This window comes from Myodes glareolus, chromosome 1 (assembly GCF_982192425.1).
Source record: "Myodes glareolus chromosome 1, mMyoGla1.1, whole genome shotgun sequence".
In the NCBI taxonomy this organism is placed as follows: Eukaryota; Metazoa; Chordata; class Mammalia; order Rodentia; family Cricetidae; genus Myodes; species Myodes glareolus.
The window spans coordinates 13,603,020-13,622,669 of NC_142026.1; the positions used below are offsets into that span (position 1 = coordinate 13,603,020).

Below are 19,650 nucleotides of genomic sequence, written 5' to 3' on the forward strand. Positions count from 1 at the left end.
GCCCACTCTGGCACAAATTCCAAAAGTCTCAGAACAGAGTCCAGAGATGTTCCTCTGGTTAATGATCTCTTCTGACAATGCATGACAGCTTAACATTCACCTCATTCTAGTACAGTGCACACAGAAGGAAATAACACGCTGAGGCACTCACCAGGGTGTGTCACTGTCACCGTGGGGTTGAAACACATGGAAATACAAAATGACCACCCTACTGCTAGGGCTGTGTTTCAAGTTCATCCTTCAATCATTTTCTGCACACTATCCTGAAGCAAACCAAGTATTTATACTGTAAATCTGATGTGAACCATGATTTTTAGGGGACAGAACCACAAAGTAATACATGCAGATTTTGTGAGTGAATGGGAGGTTCTCTGACATTCATTTTTGCTATGTAAAACATAAATGATCCTTCTTCTTGCAAAAGGTAAGTAAAAGAATCAGTGTAACTGTTGCACAGGGGAAATGTAGTTGAAAGTAAGTCTTCATTTGTGGTCAATCATATGCCCAAAATCTTCCAGTGACTCTGTCCATCCCCATCTTGCTTTCCTGATCATTTCATCTGTTATTTTTCTGCTGAACTGATATAGCATCACCATCCTTATTAAAGACTTGAAACACTTCACAGATACCTTTGCTATCTTGCACTTTTCTAGTCACCAAGGTCTAATATTATAGGAAGTAGATAGACAGCGCAATCCCATCAGCATCTACTTCATTGATCATATCCTGCAATTCAGTTTCTACTTGGTTTTGACACCATGACCTCATGACACTCCCAGGTTCCTTTGTTTTGACGGTATCATCACCATCTTTACCAGATAAAGAGAAAATTGCCTTGAATTCAGCAATCTGTCCTTCATTTAGGTGGTTAGCCTTAGTGTGGGCAAGAATAGAGCAGGAGAGGTAGCTTCACCAGCATAGAGCCTGTGACCAAAGGGTATGTCCACTGCTGCTGCTAACCCACAGGTGTGCTGGGCTGACCTCTGCAAACAGGAGACTCCCAGCACCATTCAGTAAGTAAATTGTAAAGGCAAAAAAGTTCAGTGCTCTAAACCCAATTGCTGAGCTGAAGAAACATGCTTCTGATATTCACTTATTCCAAAAAACAAAGTGCTTATGCCAGCCAGGACAGCTAAAGAAACTGAGTCCATTTCAAGTCTAGAACTGTTAATGAGAACAAAGCCAAAGCCCTTTTATAAAGCTGCTATCATGGCACAGAAAAACCTGGGAAGTCTTGCAAACTGAGTGACATCTACTCCTAAGATTGCAACGCCAATGCCTAGTCAGGTCAGAAACAGAAATCCTCAAAGATTTAAGTGGTTTTCCTAGAGACACAACTAAGATTAAAAACTCAGATATCCTCCAACTCCTGATCAACTTTTCCTTAAGTCTTTTTTTTGGTTGGAAAAAAAAATCACCTAAAGAAATATCAGCTATCTCTATTTAGAGTAGATGCGTTCTATTTCTCTTATCATAAATCACATGATAAGCAGGAAAAGTCATATTTGAAAGATTAGCCAAAAAGCACAATGCTGAGGACTCTGATGGGAGAAGGAATTGAGAAAAAATAATTATGTTTATCTTTGTCTTCAATAGGTCAAGGAGTTTATTTAATATGATGCTAAAATTACCACTGTCAATCTGGTATGGTAGACCGAGTTTCAGAATGAAGATGCACTATTCAATAGATATTTGCCACAATCAAAGCTTCAATCCTTGTGAATCTCCTTTGAGATTAATCAAATAATAATAATCCACTAAGCAAGTAAAAGAAAACACGAGACTCTCTAAACTTGCAGTAATTAATGACATAGTAATATCACTAATAAAATAAACCAACCAGTCATCTATACTTATTTAACAACCTAAAATAATGGATATTTGAAAGTTTTATTTATTCCACAGAAATTAGGCAAATTACAATAGGACTTCTAAACCTACTTTCTATTTGAAGATCTTTTTATCTCGAAAATATAGCTTAAAAGCATTTCTATTCATTAACTCATATAAAGTATATACCATATATGCCATAATTCCTAATCTCTTTATTTATATTAGTTTAAAAACAAGTCATTTACCAACAACTTAATGCTACTTCTTAAATTTTAATCCAATTATTTTTATCTATCGTAAATGTTTAATAAAGTCCATCATTATACTATCATTTGCTATTAAAAATTTAGCAGAAAGATACTTATTTTTTTCCTTTTGAAGAAAAAAGAAGCAAATTCAAGATCAGAGTTTTGCTTGTTTTCTCCACTAATTATTTTCAAATTAGATTAACTTGGTAGTAATACATGTAGACACAGATTTCCCCATCTACCATAACCACATATTCTTTGAATGTGTCAAGTTATTATTCTCATATAATGTACAGCCACTTTTCTCTTATGATGCATACTTTATTTCATCTTTGTTAGCTTGAACATATTCTATACTTTAACTGGAACTATCACTTTGCAGGGATGAGGGAACAAGTCACCTGTACAGACTCTCTGAGTATAGATGGATTCCTGACCATGCCTACTATTTGATGAGCCCAGAAATCATGCTATTTTTCTATGTATGTAGGAGAAGCACAGTTAAAGTACTTCTTAGCTCAAAATCATTAATGTAAAGTCATTGGAGCAGCTCTGGCCATCTTGGCAAGGTCAGGGGGTCTTTGCATATTCAGGCAGCTTATGATTGTCAAGGGTACATCAGTATTTTTTTAAAAAAAATTTATACCATACAGAAAAGCATTCCTTTATTCTAAACTGTTAGCATCCATTCCTGTCTCCAGCTCATAAAACATAATTTGTAGATATATCTTCATTTTAGATTCACAGATGATCATCAATTATGTTGAACTGAGTAATTTTTCTGAGGCTTGGGAGAAAAGGATCAACAAGGGAAACAGTAAAAGGGAGTGTCCTTGAACCCTGTCTAAGTTAGGGTTTCTTTTGTGTAAAGAGACACCATGACCATGACAACTTTTATAAAGGAAAACTTTCAAGAGGGGGAGGGGGGCTCACTTACAGTTTCAGAGGTTGAGTCCATTATCATTATGGTGGGGAGCATGACGGCATGCAGGCTGATAAGGTGTTTGTTATGTCTTGATAACAGACCACAGGAAGTCAACTGAGACACTGAGCTAGGTATCCTGAGAATAGGAAACCTCAAAGCCCACCTCCATAGTGACACACTTCCTCCAACAAGGCCAGAAGCACTCCTGCAGAGTCGCTCTTCCCAATAGTACCACTCCCTCTGAGACTATGTGGGCCAGCTACATTCAAACTACCACAGACACACAGCTACACAAAATTAGAGAGAACATAAAGGTGAGTGGAGCTTAAAGATGCAGATCTGTAGAGTGTCCTCAGGAAGAGAAGCCCTATCTTACATGGAAAGCAAAAAAGTATTTTCACTCTCTTAAAAGCAAGAAAACACAAAGTTGTTGATTTAACCAACTGCTATTGTTATGGCTTCTGGCTCTTCATAACTGAAAGAATGGAATTAAATATCACTCTCAGTCAACAAATTTCCTTTAAGAAAGTTAGAATACATAAACATCACTCCATATCAAAATCAAGAGTCTGAACAGATAAGGCATTAGAACTAAACTAGGAATTTGTTACTCAGAATAACAATAAATAAACATCTATGGAGTTCCTGTCTGATTCAGCTGAAAATTGACTACTAAGGCTGTAAAAACCAAAGGAATCTTCTTTAGAAAATGGATTTATATTAGAATTTTCAGTCAAATAGACTATGGTTGCACTACAATCAAAAAAATTTCACACTTTCTACACAAAGACAAAATAGAAAATAACAAAGTACACTGTCACCACACTCTCTCAAGGCTCAGGTGGTGGGGAACACATGGGGGACACTACCAGTATTTGCAGGCAGGAACTGAAGCATAACAATGGAGGAATGCTTCCTGGCTTACTCTCCCTGGCTTATTCAGCTACCTTTTTCTTTTTGTTTTGTTTTTTGTTTTATTTTTGTTTTGTTCTGGTTTGGGTTTTTTTTAGACATGGTTTGTCTGTAGTTTTGGAGCCTGTCCTGGAATTAGCTCTTGTAGACCAGGCAAGCCTCAAACTAACAGAGACCCGCCTTCTTCTGCCCCCTGAGTGTTGGGATTAAAGGCGCGTGCCACTACCTTTCTTATATGGCCCAGGCCCACCTACCCAAAGGTGACACCACTGACAGTGAGCTGGACCCTTCCACTATCATTAATGCTTCATTAATCATTAATGAAGAAATGCCCAAAGGCTAATCTGGTGAAGGTATTTTCTTAACTAAGACTCCCCCTTCCCAGATGACTCTATCTCTGTCAAGTCATAAAAAACTAACCTGCACATGTGCTATCATAAACATTCAGTTGGAAGTATCACTGAAAATACTGTCACAGGACAGACAGCAGACTTTGTCATACTTAGTAATCATTTACTTTTATCCTATACTTCAAGTTAATATTCTAGTTATAAGTACACTTATAAATAAACATATATTTCTTGAGACAAAATGTCAAATCTACTTTATTTAATGCATATAGAAAAAGCAAACAAATCCCATCACAAAAATGCATTAGTATACTATCAAAACATTGTAAACAAAACTTGGGAAGCAGTACTGACACCTGCACTGTGACTAATACCAATACTGTCTGTTTAAAGAACAAATTGTCTAATGTCCAAAAGTTTATTGAGAAAAACAGAAATTACATTAATCTTTAAAACTCCACAGAATTTTTAAAAGTCTACTTTAAAAAGGAACTCTTGGTATTAGTCTTTTTAGAGTCAAATCACTCAAATTAACTAACCAATCAGAAACCACCAAAGAGTATCCTCCCTGCTCTTCCTTATTCAGTTGAGATGCAAGTCTAGAGCAGTGATTCTCAACCTGTGGTCATGATCCCTTTGAGGGTTGAAGGACTCTTTCACAGGGCTCACCTAAGACCATCCTGCATATCAGATATTTATATCTTAAAACAATAGCAAAATTACAGTTATGAAGTAGCAACAAAAACAGTTTTATAGTTGGGGTCACCACAACATGAGGAACTATACAAAAAGCATTAGGAAGGTTGAGAATAACTGGTCTGGAGTAACCCTAGCACAGTGAAGTGGTAAACAGTCTGCAAGACAGGGAGATCTCCAGAAGGCGGTGAGCCTGTCCAGCTAATCTCTGAGTTTCTGTCTCAAAAACAAAGGTGGGAGCCCAGGACATTTGCTATCAACCTCCAGTCTCCACACACAAGTACATGATATACATGAAGAAAATTCTTCTTCAATTCATTTGTTTATGGAAAATACTATAAAATGTTAATATTAAAGTTTATAAGTAGTTATTTCAATTAATAATTTTGTCTACCAACAAACAAATGCTTAGAATCCTACTCAAGAAAGTTTTAGTAAGTCATGCATGCCTATAACTAATTTTGAAAGCCATAATCCCCTTCATTTTTCTCTAATATATATGATTTTCAGACAGTTCTGAATTGATCTGAAATATTTTTCAATAAAATTGAGGTGCCTGACACTAAAAAACAGACTGGGAAATCTCTGTCAGGAAAGAAACACTTTGGGAGTATATGACTTATTTTTACAAGCCCACTGACCTAGGGACAATTTAAATACTTGTCTTAAATTTTAAACTTATTTCTTTGTGGGCTTTTTTTTAATAAGAGAGCGTACCCATTCTTTATCCTAAAAGGACCATCTGTAATAGAGGATATAGTCACTACTGTAAGAATCACCAGATATCACACAATTAAGTTAGCTTGAGTCCATAGCTTTGATTCTATAAAAATGACACGGGCAAGCCAAGAAAGTGATAAAATCCACATTTCCTACAGAAGATAGGTTTTATGAAAATGGATCATGGCCTGTACATGTAACCAAATGCCAGTTCAGCAAATTGTTAAATAGACTTAAAATTCAAAAGCATCAGATTATTCAAAATCCCACATGGCTTCTTTATAAATAAGGATCTTGATATTAAAATAAATCGACTAATTCTAACCATTGGCAATGGTTCTGGCCCAGGTGTGGTACAAAGGAAGTCATAACATTAGAGGCACTTGAAGTTTTTATATACTGAGACTCAAAGAGACTTACTATAGACAGGAAAGACAAAATAAATAAATAAATAAATAAATAAATAAATAAATAAATGAATGAATAAAATTCAAGCGCAGGCATATTGCTAATCATACTGCCAATCAATTATCATGCTTCTCAAGCTGGTTTTGACTGGGAGCAACTATTAACAGAGAATGAGGAGAAAAGACGACATGGTTTCTCACACTGCAAATCACACCCATGAGAGCTGACTAGTACCACAGGGAGCAAGTGGAAGACAATTAGAGGACATGAATGCTGACAGCTAATACCGAACTGCTCTTCAAATCAAGTCACCTTCAAAGTTAAGATCTTGATCATCACTCTACCACAAGGCCTTCAAAGCACAAAGCCAATATTTTTAATGAATTTTAATATACAATGTTCTTAAAATTAATATACTTAATCTTCTGTTTTGGTATAATTATCATTAAAGGAGACCGCAGTATCCAGAGTTAGCAGTCAGCTCTAGAAGATTAACAAATCACAATACAAAGCAACTCCATGTGCAGATGTGTGTGGCAAGTCTGAGAAATTTGGGCCCTCCATCATTCTTGACCATAAGCAACATCAAGGTTCTCAACTCTAAGACCCCCCTGTCAGTCCTTTGCAGCCACTTAGCTTTCTCAAGAAGTACTTAACGACAGTTGGTGCATCTGCCATCATATTTTAGCCTATCACACCAAAAAGCAGATACTTCAAGTACCAAGGCAAAAAAACTAACTAGGAAGAGTGAGGAGATATGTAAGGTTCTGGAGGAAAGAAAGGTGTGGGGGGAGGGGAGTATGAAAAGCAGCATATAGCAACAGTAGGGAAGAGAGAAGGTAACTCTGAGGGTGATGGCATATGACTGCTAACGAGAGAAACAGGGAAACAGTTTCAGTGGAGGCTGAGGTAATGGCTGCTGTAATCAGATCATGTAGAATGAAATGGCAAATTCCCCCAACAGCTGCCTAAATGGACTGAGTCAGCCATGAGATGAAAAGGATGTTATATGGGTAATACTGTAGACATTTTAAATGGAAAGCAATAAATTAATTTTACTTCATAGGTACACCATTAAATGGATTAAAACATGAGTATATTTTGTCAAATACACCATTTAACATTAATATTTAGACTTAAAAACTAATAAGAAACAACATTAATTCTTTATTAATATAGTTGGTATTGAAGAATACAACTACATTAAAATCAGAGCATATTTATGCACATTTATAAAAAATATCTGCAGGGCACCAATAATACATGAATCCTTTTCAAAGCAGTGAGTATCTAACTAGTCTAGTAATCCTCCCAAATCCAGTACTTACATTCAAACGTCAGAATCCAGCATCCATTGAGAATCCCAAGCATACACTTCAAAGTACTTTGAGCTTCATCATCAGGAACAATGACATGAGTTACTAAAAAAAGCAGTAAGGAAAAACCAAAATAATTTCCTGGTTTTTTTTATAAGCAGTTAAGTCTATTTTATTAACTAACACATAAGTTTTCACCAAAAGAAACTTATATTGAATATAATGTTTCTTTTATTCCATACTTTTTTAAGGCCTGGATGTAGGGGAGAGGGCCTTGGACTTCCCACTGGGCAGGATTCCCTGCCTTCTCTCAAGCAGGGCTGGAGAGGGAGGAGGAGGTGTGGGGGAGTGGGAGGGGATTGGGAGGAGGGAAGGAAGTGTAAATAATTGAATAGAAAAATAAAAATTTTTAAAAAATCATGCCATATTTTTTTAACTTGGCCACAAACATAAAAGATAGATCATAAAAATATATTAACAAATACAAGTTTTTAAATTCTTTTCAAATGATTTGTGAATATCACACTGTGTTATACTTTAGTAACAAACTCAAATCTGTTCTTAACAGTACCCTACCCTAAAATAAGTGTAAAGCTTAACTTTACAGCTCCCGTTAAGGATGTAGGTGAGGGGTAGTGCACTTGCCTACCAGCTATGTGAGCAGCTCCACATCCACAGAACAATAAAACACACTTTACATTTCCTAGTATATTAATAGAAACAGCCTAGACTACAAGATGCAAAATATATAACCATAAGCCAATTCTTAAAACATAAATTAATAAAGTTCACCCTTTAAAGGGACTAACTTTTTAAAAAATTATTTAGAAAGAAATCAAACGCCTCACCTGTACTGTCAAACTCAGCACACTTTTTAGCCTTAAGAACTGTCTCAAGTTTGCTGAGCATTCTCTGCTGCTGTGAAGAAAGTCCACTGCCTATCAGCACCAATGGCCCATTCCTTCGCTGTCCAGCAGTCACCTGGTAGTGAAAAATGGAGAGGCACCATGGTAAAAACACGTAAGAAACACAGAAGAAGGAACAACCCATTAGGCAGGGGATTTATTTTACGATTGCCTTACTCCAGCTAATAATTCCCAGTAGTTCCTACTGAATCAATACCTATAATTCTAATACTCAATCCATTTGAATAACTATTTTTCTAATTATTTTCCTCCCATCAACGTCAGTTGGAATAGCTCTCTCCATGCAGGCAAGCTTCCTTTCCAGATGCTGAACTGGATTCCTGTAGTGTTTCAGTCTGTCCCCAATAACCTAAAACAGCCATTAAAAATGACCAATTTCACACCCCTCTTCAAAGAGTCAAAGACAAACTTGGTCTATACAGTTTAAGCTAAGATTATTTTGAAAATTCAGCTCTAATTGTGAAGAAAATGAATTCTTCATACTGAAACAAAAAGAGGAACGAACATAGGCAAGCGAACTGATGGGGGAGGAAAGCAGGCCCACAAATGGGAGGGAGTTGCTCATGCTCATAAGAAGGAAAGGCTGACTTACAGAGACTAATGATTTCAGCTCAACACCTAATTTAGACTCAGCACTTACAGGAGACAAACAGCACCAGTGAACAGCATGTGGAATGAGAAGAGATGATTCAATGGAACAATGACATGGAGGAGCATGCAACAGATGGAAAAAAAAAACAGAACGGGAATTAGACAAAAGCTACCTGTGAAAGAGAAGGAATGATCTAGAGAGGAAAATGCATAACCAGAGCTACTGCACTAAGGAAAAGATGCCACACACAACACAAGACACAGGGGCCTTCACATGCAGTGAGTACAAATGTGCACCGGAAATCTGGGCTTTCAAGGGTTCTGCAACACATGAAGGAAACAGCAGAGGCACAGGCACCATCACAGTTCAGCAACTAGGTGAGAAGAGGCTAGTATTTAAACATCAACTTCACATACCAGAGAAGTGATAATTCATTCGGAGTCCCTGTACATGACAGCTAAATCTTGGTGAAATCCATTCAAAATAAATGAGATCTACTATATAGTAAGTAGGTATACAAAAATATCACAGTAAGTCTTTTAAATGACAGTGCTTGGCAATTAAGTTCAGCAAGCTAAATTTACTCTGTTATGATTCTGATAACAAAAGTTTGACTAGACACAGACATTGTCACATTCCCATATAAATGCCTTACTAGTTTCTGTAAAAGATAGCCAAGTCAAATCCAAACAATGTAAATACTGTATAATATGAAACTAGTTCAGTATAGTTTTACAATATAAAAACATCAATTGTCAAAATTCTTTTCCATTAAATAAATGCCATCAAAATAGCTCAGAAGAGAAACATTGCTTCTTGATTTACATGACCCCACTTTAGCTAAATTAGTTCTTTGTATAAAAGAATGAAAATATATCATTTCTAAATATAGCATACAATACTATTTGTGCCAATCAAGGCAGTATCAAAGTAGGTCAAGCATTTCCCTGTCAAAGTCTTCTTTAAATTTGCATAAAATAGAAAAACTGGTACTACTGCCTTATAGTTAAGAAATGCTATAATAAAACAAACCGCTTCCAGTCACATGTTGACTTTGGATTGAACATCATAGGGGCTGTGCATTTAATTCACATAAGGGGATCTCGAAACCATGATGCTTTAAAAAACCCAAACATAAAAACCTCACTTTAAAGAGACTTACAGATTATGTTTCTTGGTATTAAACAAACTCAAAACTTAAATTCAACATGGTATTTTTCTTAGATAAAATTGTTACCTAAATTGTTAATAAATTTATCAAGCATCTAAAAGGGAGGCTTAAAGAGATGGCTCTGGGGGAGTAGCGGCTCGCAGCCAGACCTGACAATCTGAATTTGACCCCGAGGACCCAAGTGGTAGAAGAAGAGAATGATTCCTGTTGCCTCTATATGTGCATATGATATGTGCATATCTAGGCACACACACGCACACACTCACACATTAACATAAGCAAATACAATAAAAAAATTTTAAAGAATCAAGAAAAGACTAGAAAAGGTAAGCATGCTGCTTTAAGGGGTCAAGGGCAGAAAAGTCCCTAAATGAACATGGATGGATGCTTGTGGTTAAGACCAGAGGTTGCTTCTGAGCCTCAAAGAAGGGCAACCAAGTTTATACAATTCTGAATGAGACACAGATGGATTAAACCACATCAACTTATCACCTCTACCCATCTGCACATTCCCTGAAGGAGCTCATCAGTACAGCTTGCAATACAAACATTCTAGACTCCACTATCAAGCAAGTGTATCATGTTGGGATCTGTGTTCAATGCACCTCTACCACTTTCAGGCTTAAAAGCTTGCTCACCATCAACACACAAGTAATCAAGCACTTGGTACTTGCCACACTGTTCTCCATGCAAAGACCTGTTGCAGTGAACCAGTCCCAGCTCTCATACAGCTTATATTCTAATAGGGGAAGGAAAAATAAAGTACAGGGAGAGTATAATGCTATTTCTCAACTGTATGGTGAAAGGGGACAAGTGGTGCGGGAGAATTATCTGTATTCTGTCAATCATATTTTAATAAAACGCTGATTGGCCAGGCAGGCAGTATAGGCAAGAAAGCCAGACAGGAAGTAGAGGTGGAGCAAAGAGACTGGGAGTATTCTAGGAAGCTCCCTCTGCCAGTTCTGCCCAGACCACCGGAGAGGAAAGATGTAAGCTGCCCAGCTGAGAAAGGTACTGAGCCGTGTGGCTAACATAGATAAGGATAATGGGGTAACATAAGTTATGAGAACTAATAAGTAGCCTGACCTAATGGGCCAATCAGCTTTATAACTTATAGAGATCTCTGTGTGATTGATTTTCCTTGGGAGTTGCCGGCTGCAGGGTACCGGGCGGGACAGAAACCCCAACAAGCCGGCCCTCATGTTACAGACAAGGGGGTGAATGAGGTGAGCGCACTGAGGGATTGCTATTTTTAGCAAATGGTCCAAAACTAGGGATGTTGCTCAAGGATGGACTGCTTACCCAGCAAATATAAGGTTTTAGGTTCAGTTCCTAGCAGTATAAATAAGTAACTGACAGGTACAATTGGGTTTGAATGGTGTAAGGCTCATATAGCCAACTAATACTTAACAGTTCTAACAATAGATGCAAAATTGGCAGAGGATGAAGGATCCCCTTTCCAATGCCAGCAAATGGCACCAACTAGTCTATGCCTCCAGTGGTATTAATTCTACTCATTCCCCACTCATCATGGAAACCCAAGAAAAAGTACTGCTGGGACAAACATTCACTGAACTTCACTACTTTCCATCTTACAGACTTTCCCGGCTGTTCATATCATGCTGGTACTTGCTTGCCACAATCCTAAGTGATATTTCTTTCACTCTTGCACACTCTGCACAGATTCCTTTTGTAAATCCAAAGAGCAAATGCTCAGGACAAAATTCACTCCAGTTTCTCCTGTACTCTGAAACCTCTCAATGGTTTCTATTCTCAGGCTCTATCTCCAGCAATTACTAATTCTGCAATCTCCAAAATGCCCATTTCATCTATTTGAGGGTCTCTATATAATGTCCTTTATGTAGTCACCTGACTGCCTCCCCGTCATAATTCAAGTTTTAGTTCAAATTGCTCCTTAAAGGCCCTCACTAATGCAGTGTTGTTCAGGAGTCTAGCACCTCCACCCAGCTATGCAATACAAAATCACTCTTGTAAGCATTTGTGTACCCACTTCTGAAATGATTGCATTTGTCAATTTACATATTCACAAACCATTTTTTCTCTACCTCTTACTGGCAAGCAAATTCCTTGAAATAAAGGTTGCTTTAGTCAAATTCATTGTTGTATGAATGCCGCCAAAACTACACAGGGTTTAATAAATATTTCTTGGTAGATGTACTCTGATTGTATCTTTGAATCCATAGTAGTCAGTACTCCAGAAATACTCAATAATTAGTACCTGCTAACTGGAAGTTTTTCTGTTATGCTCCTTTCACAGCCAAGATCAATAAAAGATATAAATGTCCCAAATCTAAACCCATACTTACGACTGAGCACTGGCTAGTAGAGAATGATTCATTCTTCTCTGGTGGCAGCAATAGTGATTTTATATTTTCATTGTCTGTATAATCCACGGGCCGTACACCAAATATGTTACTGGTGAAACAAGTCAGACGTGCTTAAGTAAATAAAATATATCATAAAATCAAGAAGGAAATTTAAAACTTTTTATAACTGAATAAAAATGAAAACAACATACTCAAACCAATAGGACACAAAGGCAGTTCAAAAAGGTAAGTTCATAGCACTAAGTGTTATATCAAAACCTTGAAGAGATCTTCTACAAGAAACTTAGCGACACCTCTGAATGAAATGGAATGCATCAGATGGTGGGGGACATGAATAAAGGAATCTCACACTAGCTCTGCATAGGGTATAGCGAGCTCTTTATTAAAGAGATCACAACGGGGAGCAAAACATACTCCAACATCCAAGTGTGGCAAGCCAGGAGAAAGAGCAAGCTGACTGGAACCATTTTGGTACCCAAGGCCACGCCCAACCTGGTCCAGCCTCTCAAAGGTCATTGGCTGAAGGAGGCTCCCTATCACCTCTCCCTTTTGAGAGTATCAAACCCAATACGAAACTATATACAATAAGAATAGGTATCAAGTATAAAAATTAGAATTACAACCAGTATAAACAATATTAAGCAAACCACATATGCAAAATGTTTTAATAATTATTTTATCTTAAGGAGTTTAAGTCTTGTATTAGAAATGACTTGGCTAAGTCATAAGAGGAAAGTAACTATGATTATCTGGTCTTTACCCCCCTCTTGAAGAACTGAGAAGGGAAATAATATTACTTAAGTAGGCAAGAAGTGCAATCAAGCGGCTTTCAAAAATGTGCAGTAGATGACAGAGACAACTGGCTACCTGGGCAATCACCCAAAGTCTCATTTGCAACATTGGAACAACCAACTTTGGCTAAGGCCTAGAGTAACTGATAGACAATTTTCAGAGGCAGGAAAAATTTCAAAACCGTCTTATCCTGTCTTGGCAAGGTTTGGCAGGTTTTTTTTTTTTTTTTTTTTGTCTCCAGTACAGACATGTATTTTGTCAGTGGTTGAGACATTGTCAGTTCCTTGCCCAAAAGCCAGTTTTACCAAGAACAAAACAAGTTCTAAGTGGAATGACTTCGGTGCTCAACATTTTCTCGGGAATAGATAGGTGCTGCCAGGAGTAATCATGTCTCATGTCAACAGAGCCCTAAGTTATTTAAAAGCCATATTCTACAGTTCGTTGAAATGGTTGAAGATTAACTATACACAGAATACCATCTTATGTATCTAAAGAACCTGATTAGTCTAACTATAAGTATGACAAACATGGATGACTACCGACCTACATTACTTAATACCTGTATAACTTAAAGACTAAGACGTCATATCAGAATAGTAAACAATCTTTAAATAACTGTGTGGCAAATGAGGACAATGACCTCAAAATGTAAACAATGTATAAGTATCTTGATCAGAGGTAGAAATGTATAATGTAACATAAATATATCCTAAAATTGTATCAATATACAAAATGTCTTAAACAGAGTTAGAAACATGCATGCATACAATCTAACAAAAAGAGTACTGTCTGATATAATTGCAAATAGTCTCTGAGAAGTCGGTAGGATTTTTTTTTTTTTTTGAAGTTCTAATTTGGAGTTTTGGCCAGAACGTTTTAAGAAGGTACACCATTTTAACTAAACAAGTTAGAACCATCTTGAGCAGCTGGTACCCAAAACCAGTCTTAATTAGCATCATGATGTCCTATCAACCAAGTACTGTAGTTATTTTGGGACCCCATCTTCTTCCTGAAAACTTTAAGATTACTGAAGGAAAATCTATTGTTTATTCTGGAAAACTTAAACATTATTTATATAGACATATATCCAATTAAAGAAACAATATAGACAAAATAGGTATGGAGAAAAGTAAATTTTTTTTCTAAATTCTTTCTTCTTTCTGTCCCATACCGGATGGCTCCTGACATGAGACAGAAACTCTGAATTTGTCTTTTATCAGCATGCTTGGACTTAGAGAAGGATAGCCATTGTCCAATTCCAAAGCCAGCTTTGATTTTTAAGTGAGTCTAAAATTCTGGATAGTAGATATAAACATATATGTTTAGAGAATGAAATTTTACCCTGTAGATGATCTGTCCTCACAAGTCATTTTTTAAGGTATCCAAATATCCAAGGTCTCTTGACTTTTTGAAGATGAGTATTTTTTGTAAAGACACGAGCAGAACCCTGCCCCAATCCTTACGAGGTTTTTATTACCACCTGTATGATTGTCACCTTTGTGGATAAGCTGTCATTTCTCTTTTTAGAGAGTTTTTTTTTTAATTGAATCTTTAGTAATTTGATCCATAGCTTTTTTCTCCTGTGGAAACAAGAGCAACGTAGGACATCTCCTGATTCCTATTTTGAGATCAACATATCCTTGAAATACACAGGCTAATTTAATCTAGAAGCTTTCTTTTTATTACTTAATGTCTCTCTTTTGTCGTTATTTTTTTTATTTGCCCTAAAAATTTAAGGTTAATAAATCATTATGTAAGCTATTTTGGGGAGTACTTTTTATCTTTTTTTGTTTAACTGCAGACTAGTGTGGTTCAGAGAACAGCCTGATACAAACTTCTGAATGTGTACATCTTTACAAATCACAACATGAAATACTAGACAAAATCTCAAAGTAGAACCCCATCATTTCATAACTATAATAAAACAGAGCAACAGGTTCCGATGATCTATTTAGGTCACATTTGCCATGTATACTCAGTTACATTCAATAGCATGCTTAACAAGTCCATTGTAAATAATTTGTTAAAACTACAACATTTGGTCAACCATTCCTCTTTTTTACAATTCAAGAATATTTTAGAATATATTTTAATATACTATATTGCAATATTGAGCTTTCAAAATCAAGTTATCTTTTCTAGTCTCTTATGGGTTTTAAGAATATTGTATGTATATATTCAATTAAAGCTCAAGAGGGCTGGATATATAGAGTTCGGAGCTTGTAAAACATGCACAACACTCTAGACTTGATTCCAAGCACTGAAAGCAAATGTGAAAATACAATGTGTTAAATGGGAAACAAAAATGTTAACAAGGTACTATATCAATTTTATAAATGTAATTGAGTACGTAGAGAAAGTCTTAAAGGGGAAAGAATGAACCACTAAGGGAAGAAGAAGAAAAGTGTCAGCTTTGATGAGTCACAGAAGTCACACATCTAAGGACTAAGCCTCTCTGAACCAGTGACCATAGGGAAAGCTATTATAATGGCATCTTGGGAAAAGAGAGCTAGTGGATTAAGATAAGAAATAAGTCACAGCAAATCTCTCACGACAGCTCTTCATGACCACCAGGCTCAGTTGCTCCGTCTTCTTTTAGCAATGCTGAGTAAAAAGTCATAAGGCTGCATTCTCAGGTTCCCCTTTATGTCCAGGTCCATACCATGGACCTTTCCTGGCAATATTCTTTCTCCGCCAATGTAAAAGACAAGTGCATTTGAGGTTTCTGATTGCCAACACTGTGACACAAGCCACTGCTTACGGCTGGAGCGAGTACCATCAGAGCACATCAACAGGATCTCATGCACTCTCCTGGAGACGTCCCATCCTCATGCTCTTCTACGCTCACACCACCACACTGCCTCCTCATGTACAGATGCTAGAAATGTCAGTCACAAAATAGAAGCCTGATTTGAAAAATCAAGACTCTAATTCTTAAACCAACTGCAAAAATGGATAAACAAAATCATAGTATATATGTTTTTATTAATATATATGAGAAAAAACATTAGTTAGTGAACTTAATACACACTAACTGATGACATCAGCATAGTTATTTATAAGAGCTGAAGTAAAAATCCCCGATGACAACATGAAAAAGGACTAAATGAAAACGCTTCATAACATGTCACAGCCATAGAGCTACTACAGCAGACTTCTGCATAAACACATGGTCTGGAGCAATCAAATACTCTTGTAAACTGAAGAATTTCTTCACAAGCTGACTAAAAGGATTTTATTATATGTAAATTACAGAATTATAAGTTACAGATACCATAGGTTCTGGAAAGGTCCTGCTTCATGGACGATGTGGCCTATGGTACTCTGTCATAATTTTGTTTTCTTGTCAACTACAGAAATATGAAAACAAATACAGGCTTACAAGCAGAAACCTAACCACAGCAACCAAAGATGAAGTATAGTCTACTCTTATGTGGACACATACAAAATATGTTCTTTCCAGATTTGAATGGGTTAACACAGGTTACATGTATAGCGAGAAAAATTGGTTTATTTTAATTATTATTTAATTTTACCACATTATTTATTCCCTTTGTGTAAAATAGATATCTCAAGGAAATGTAAGAAACTATTGAACACATTAGTCACTAACATTGTGACTGCTAATTGGAACAGTGGTAAATTAGTTATTCTCCATCATTGTAAGAAAGTCTTTTAAAGATTGTGACACATTAACTCAAAATAGGCATACTGAAAAGGACAAGGCTATTGCTTAATGATTCTTTTCAAATATAAACGCAACGTTCTCTATTTTCTGGTATGAAGCGTAAGCCTTAACTCACATCATGTATCTAGAAGAAGGGTGTAGAGACTTTTTCCTTCTCTGCAAACCACTGAAAGCAAATACTAACTCAACAAATAAATATGAAACTGACCAAGTATATACCAAAGCAAAGTAATGGGGTCAAATGTAGGTAAGGAACATACATTAGCAAATGAAATGGCCTTGGGTCAAGACTGGAAATTGTCATGTGGTAGGTGAATGTGTAGAGCCTGAGGAGGAAATAAGCAATATGGTTGCGAAAATGTATGTACCAGCTGGAAAAGAGCCTTCTCCATCCAGGGAGCTGAACTCTTCTCATTGTATGAGCATATGTGACGGGTGAATAAGAGTGAAGAAACTGATACAATTGGCAGACAGAGGCAATGAACACTAGAGAGAAGGAGACACTGCAACTGTGAAAATGGAAAATATGCCTGGGTTAGTGCAACAGCAACAATAATCAAGGTATTTTCAGAACACAGGTTTATACAATTAAGCATAATTCCTGACAATATACTAATAATTTCCATATGTATCCCTTCTAACCATTCCTTTAATACCTTATATCAAAGACAATCTCTTAAAATTCAGTGAACTCCAAAGAATTACATATAGTTAATACTGTTCATGCATTAGAAATTCTACTAAAAATGCAATTTTCCTGGTTATTGAAGCTTGTCATACAATCATTGACAAAAATCATATCTTTTTATTAATTTTCTCTATTGATTTATAGCACAGTATATTAGCAGGTTTTACTATTTCTCTTCCTCTAGTATATGCCTGCCCCTACTGACTGCCCTGTGATTTTACTTTAAGAGTTTCTTTTATTAGATTCATTTATTTAGTTGTGTGTGTATGTGTGTGTGTGTGTGTGTGTGTGTGTGTGTGAGAGAGAGAGAGAGAGAGAGAGAGAGAGAGAGAGAGAGAGAGAGAGAGAGAAACAGAGAGACAGAGACAGAGAGAAGACCAGAGGAAAACTGGCAGGAGTTGGGCTTTTCCTTCCCATACCTGGGCCCTAGGGATGGATCTCATACCAACCAGGACTAGAGGCAAATGCCTTTCCCCAGTGCTGTTAGTCATTCTATTGCCCCTTTCCTGTACTTTCATTTGTTCAGATTTTTGTTGGTGTTGTTTTATGAGACAAAGTCTCATCATGTAGCCTTGGCTGATCTAGATAGAACTCATAGAGGTCTGCCTTCCACTACTTCCCAAGAGATAGGATTAAAAGTGTGAGTCACCATGCCTGGCTCTCTCTGGGATTTAAATCACAAATCCCAGAAAATACATTTCTTCTTCTTTTTCTTTTCTTTTCTTTTTTTTTTTTTTAATTTTGGTTTTTTTGAGACAAGGTTTCTCTGTAGCTCTGGAGCCTGTCCTAGAAATACCTCTTGTAGACCAGGCTGGCCTTGAAATCACAGAGATTCGTCTGCCTTTGCCTCCTCAGTGCTGGGATTAAAGGCTTGGGCCACCAGTGCCCAGCTCATCTAAAAATTTTAAAGACAAAGATAAGGATTTTACATTTTCAAATCTTCTCAGAAGATCTGAGTGTTTCTATTACCTAATAGCTAATAAATAAGCAAACAAAAACCCTGAAAAATCAGTACTACTGAAACACACTGACTGTATGAAAACATATATAGCACATATATGTCTATATGGAGTATGTGCATGCATATAGGAGGTGATAACCATTGCTATGTAATCAGTTTGAAAAATGTTCATTCAACAGGTGGTTTTTCCCTCTGTTTTAGGCACTAAGGAACCAAGGACACAGTGTAGCTTGTATCTTGACAGAATTCAATGAGAGATGCACACTGGGAGACTTGTAAGTCTAGTGCAACTTTCCAGAGCTAGAAAGGGGTTACAGAGGCAGAATAAGAATACTCCAAACAAGGAGAAAGGTGTGTGGACACTGTGTGACAGTCAAGAAAATTCCTGAGGAAAGAAGGGAGAAAACAGATGAAGAAAGGGGAAAGGTGTTCCACATGAATAAGGAGTTTGAGAAGCAGCAGCTATGGCCCAGTCATGAAAGAAAGAGGGATAGGGTTAAATGGTGGATGCTTCTCCTACAGCAACAAGACCCTGAGTACTTCTCTAAACAGGTGTGGGCAGGAGGAACGGCATGGTAGTTCATGATAGCTAGGAGTCAGGTTATATAGGAACACTGCCCACATTCAAGTTTCAGATCTAGAATCATTGTGTCACGTACATAAACTACTTCAACCTCTAGTGCCTGTTTTCTACTTGGAAAATGGGGCTGGTAGAACCTGTTTCCTAATACTTTAGGAAGGCCAAATGAATTAATAGGTCAAAAGTTCTTAAGACAGTGCCTAGCAGATAGTACCAGCTCAGTGACGCTAATACTGCTGGATTTGCACTGCTGGGACACAGATATAGAAAAAACACAAGAAAACATGGTAAGTTATACCTGGAGTGCTAATCATAGTTTCCTCCATTTGATGATACATTTCATGCAGCTTTTATATTAATAAGGTAAAATATATCAAAGCATGCTTTTTAATGAAAATAAGAAAAAAATTATTCATTTTCCTATATGGTACCATCTAAACATAAAGGAATATGAGACAGGGACTGAAATCCTTTTCTTAGCCAGGATTCTTCTTTA

General features: G+C 36.8%; 1 protein-coding gene across 1 annotated transcript in view; it reads right to left on the reverse strand.

Annotated features, from left to right (window-relative positions):
• Positions 1–19,650, reverse strand: part of Bard1 (BRCA1 associated RING domain 1) — a 66,576-nt gene that overhangs the window by 11,138 nt on the left and 35,788 nt on the right. Inside the window, exons 7-9 of the mRNA XM_048459050.3 lie at positions 12,425–12,533; positions 8,257–8,389; positions 7,421–7,513 (exon numbers count right to left, since the gene is read on the reverse strand). Coding sequence (XP_048315007.2) covers positions 7,421–7,513; positions 8,257–8,389; positions 12,425–12,533 — 335 coding nt within the window. The remainder of the gene's footprint in view (positions 1–7,420; positions 7,514–8,256; positions 8,390–12,424; positions 12,534–19,650) is intronic.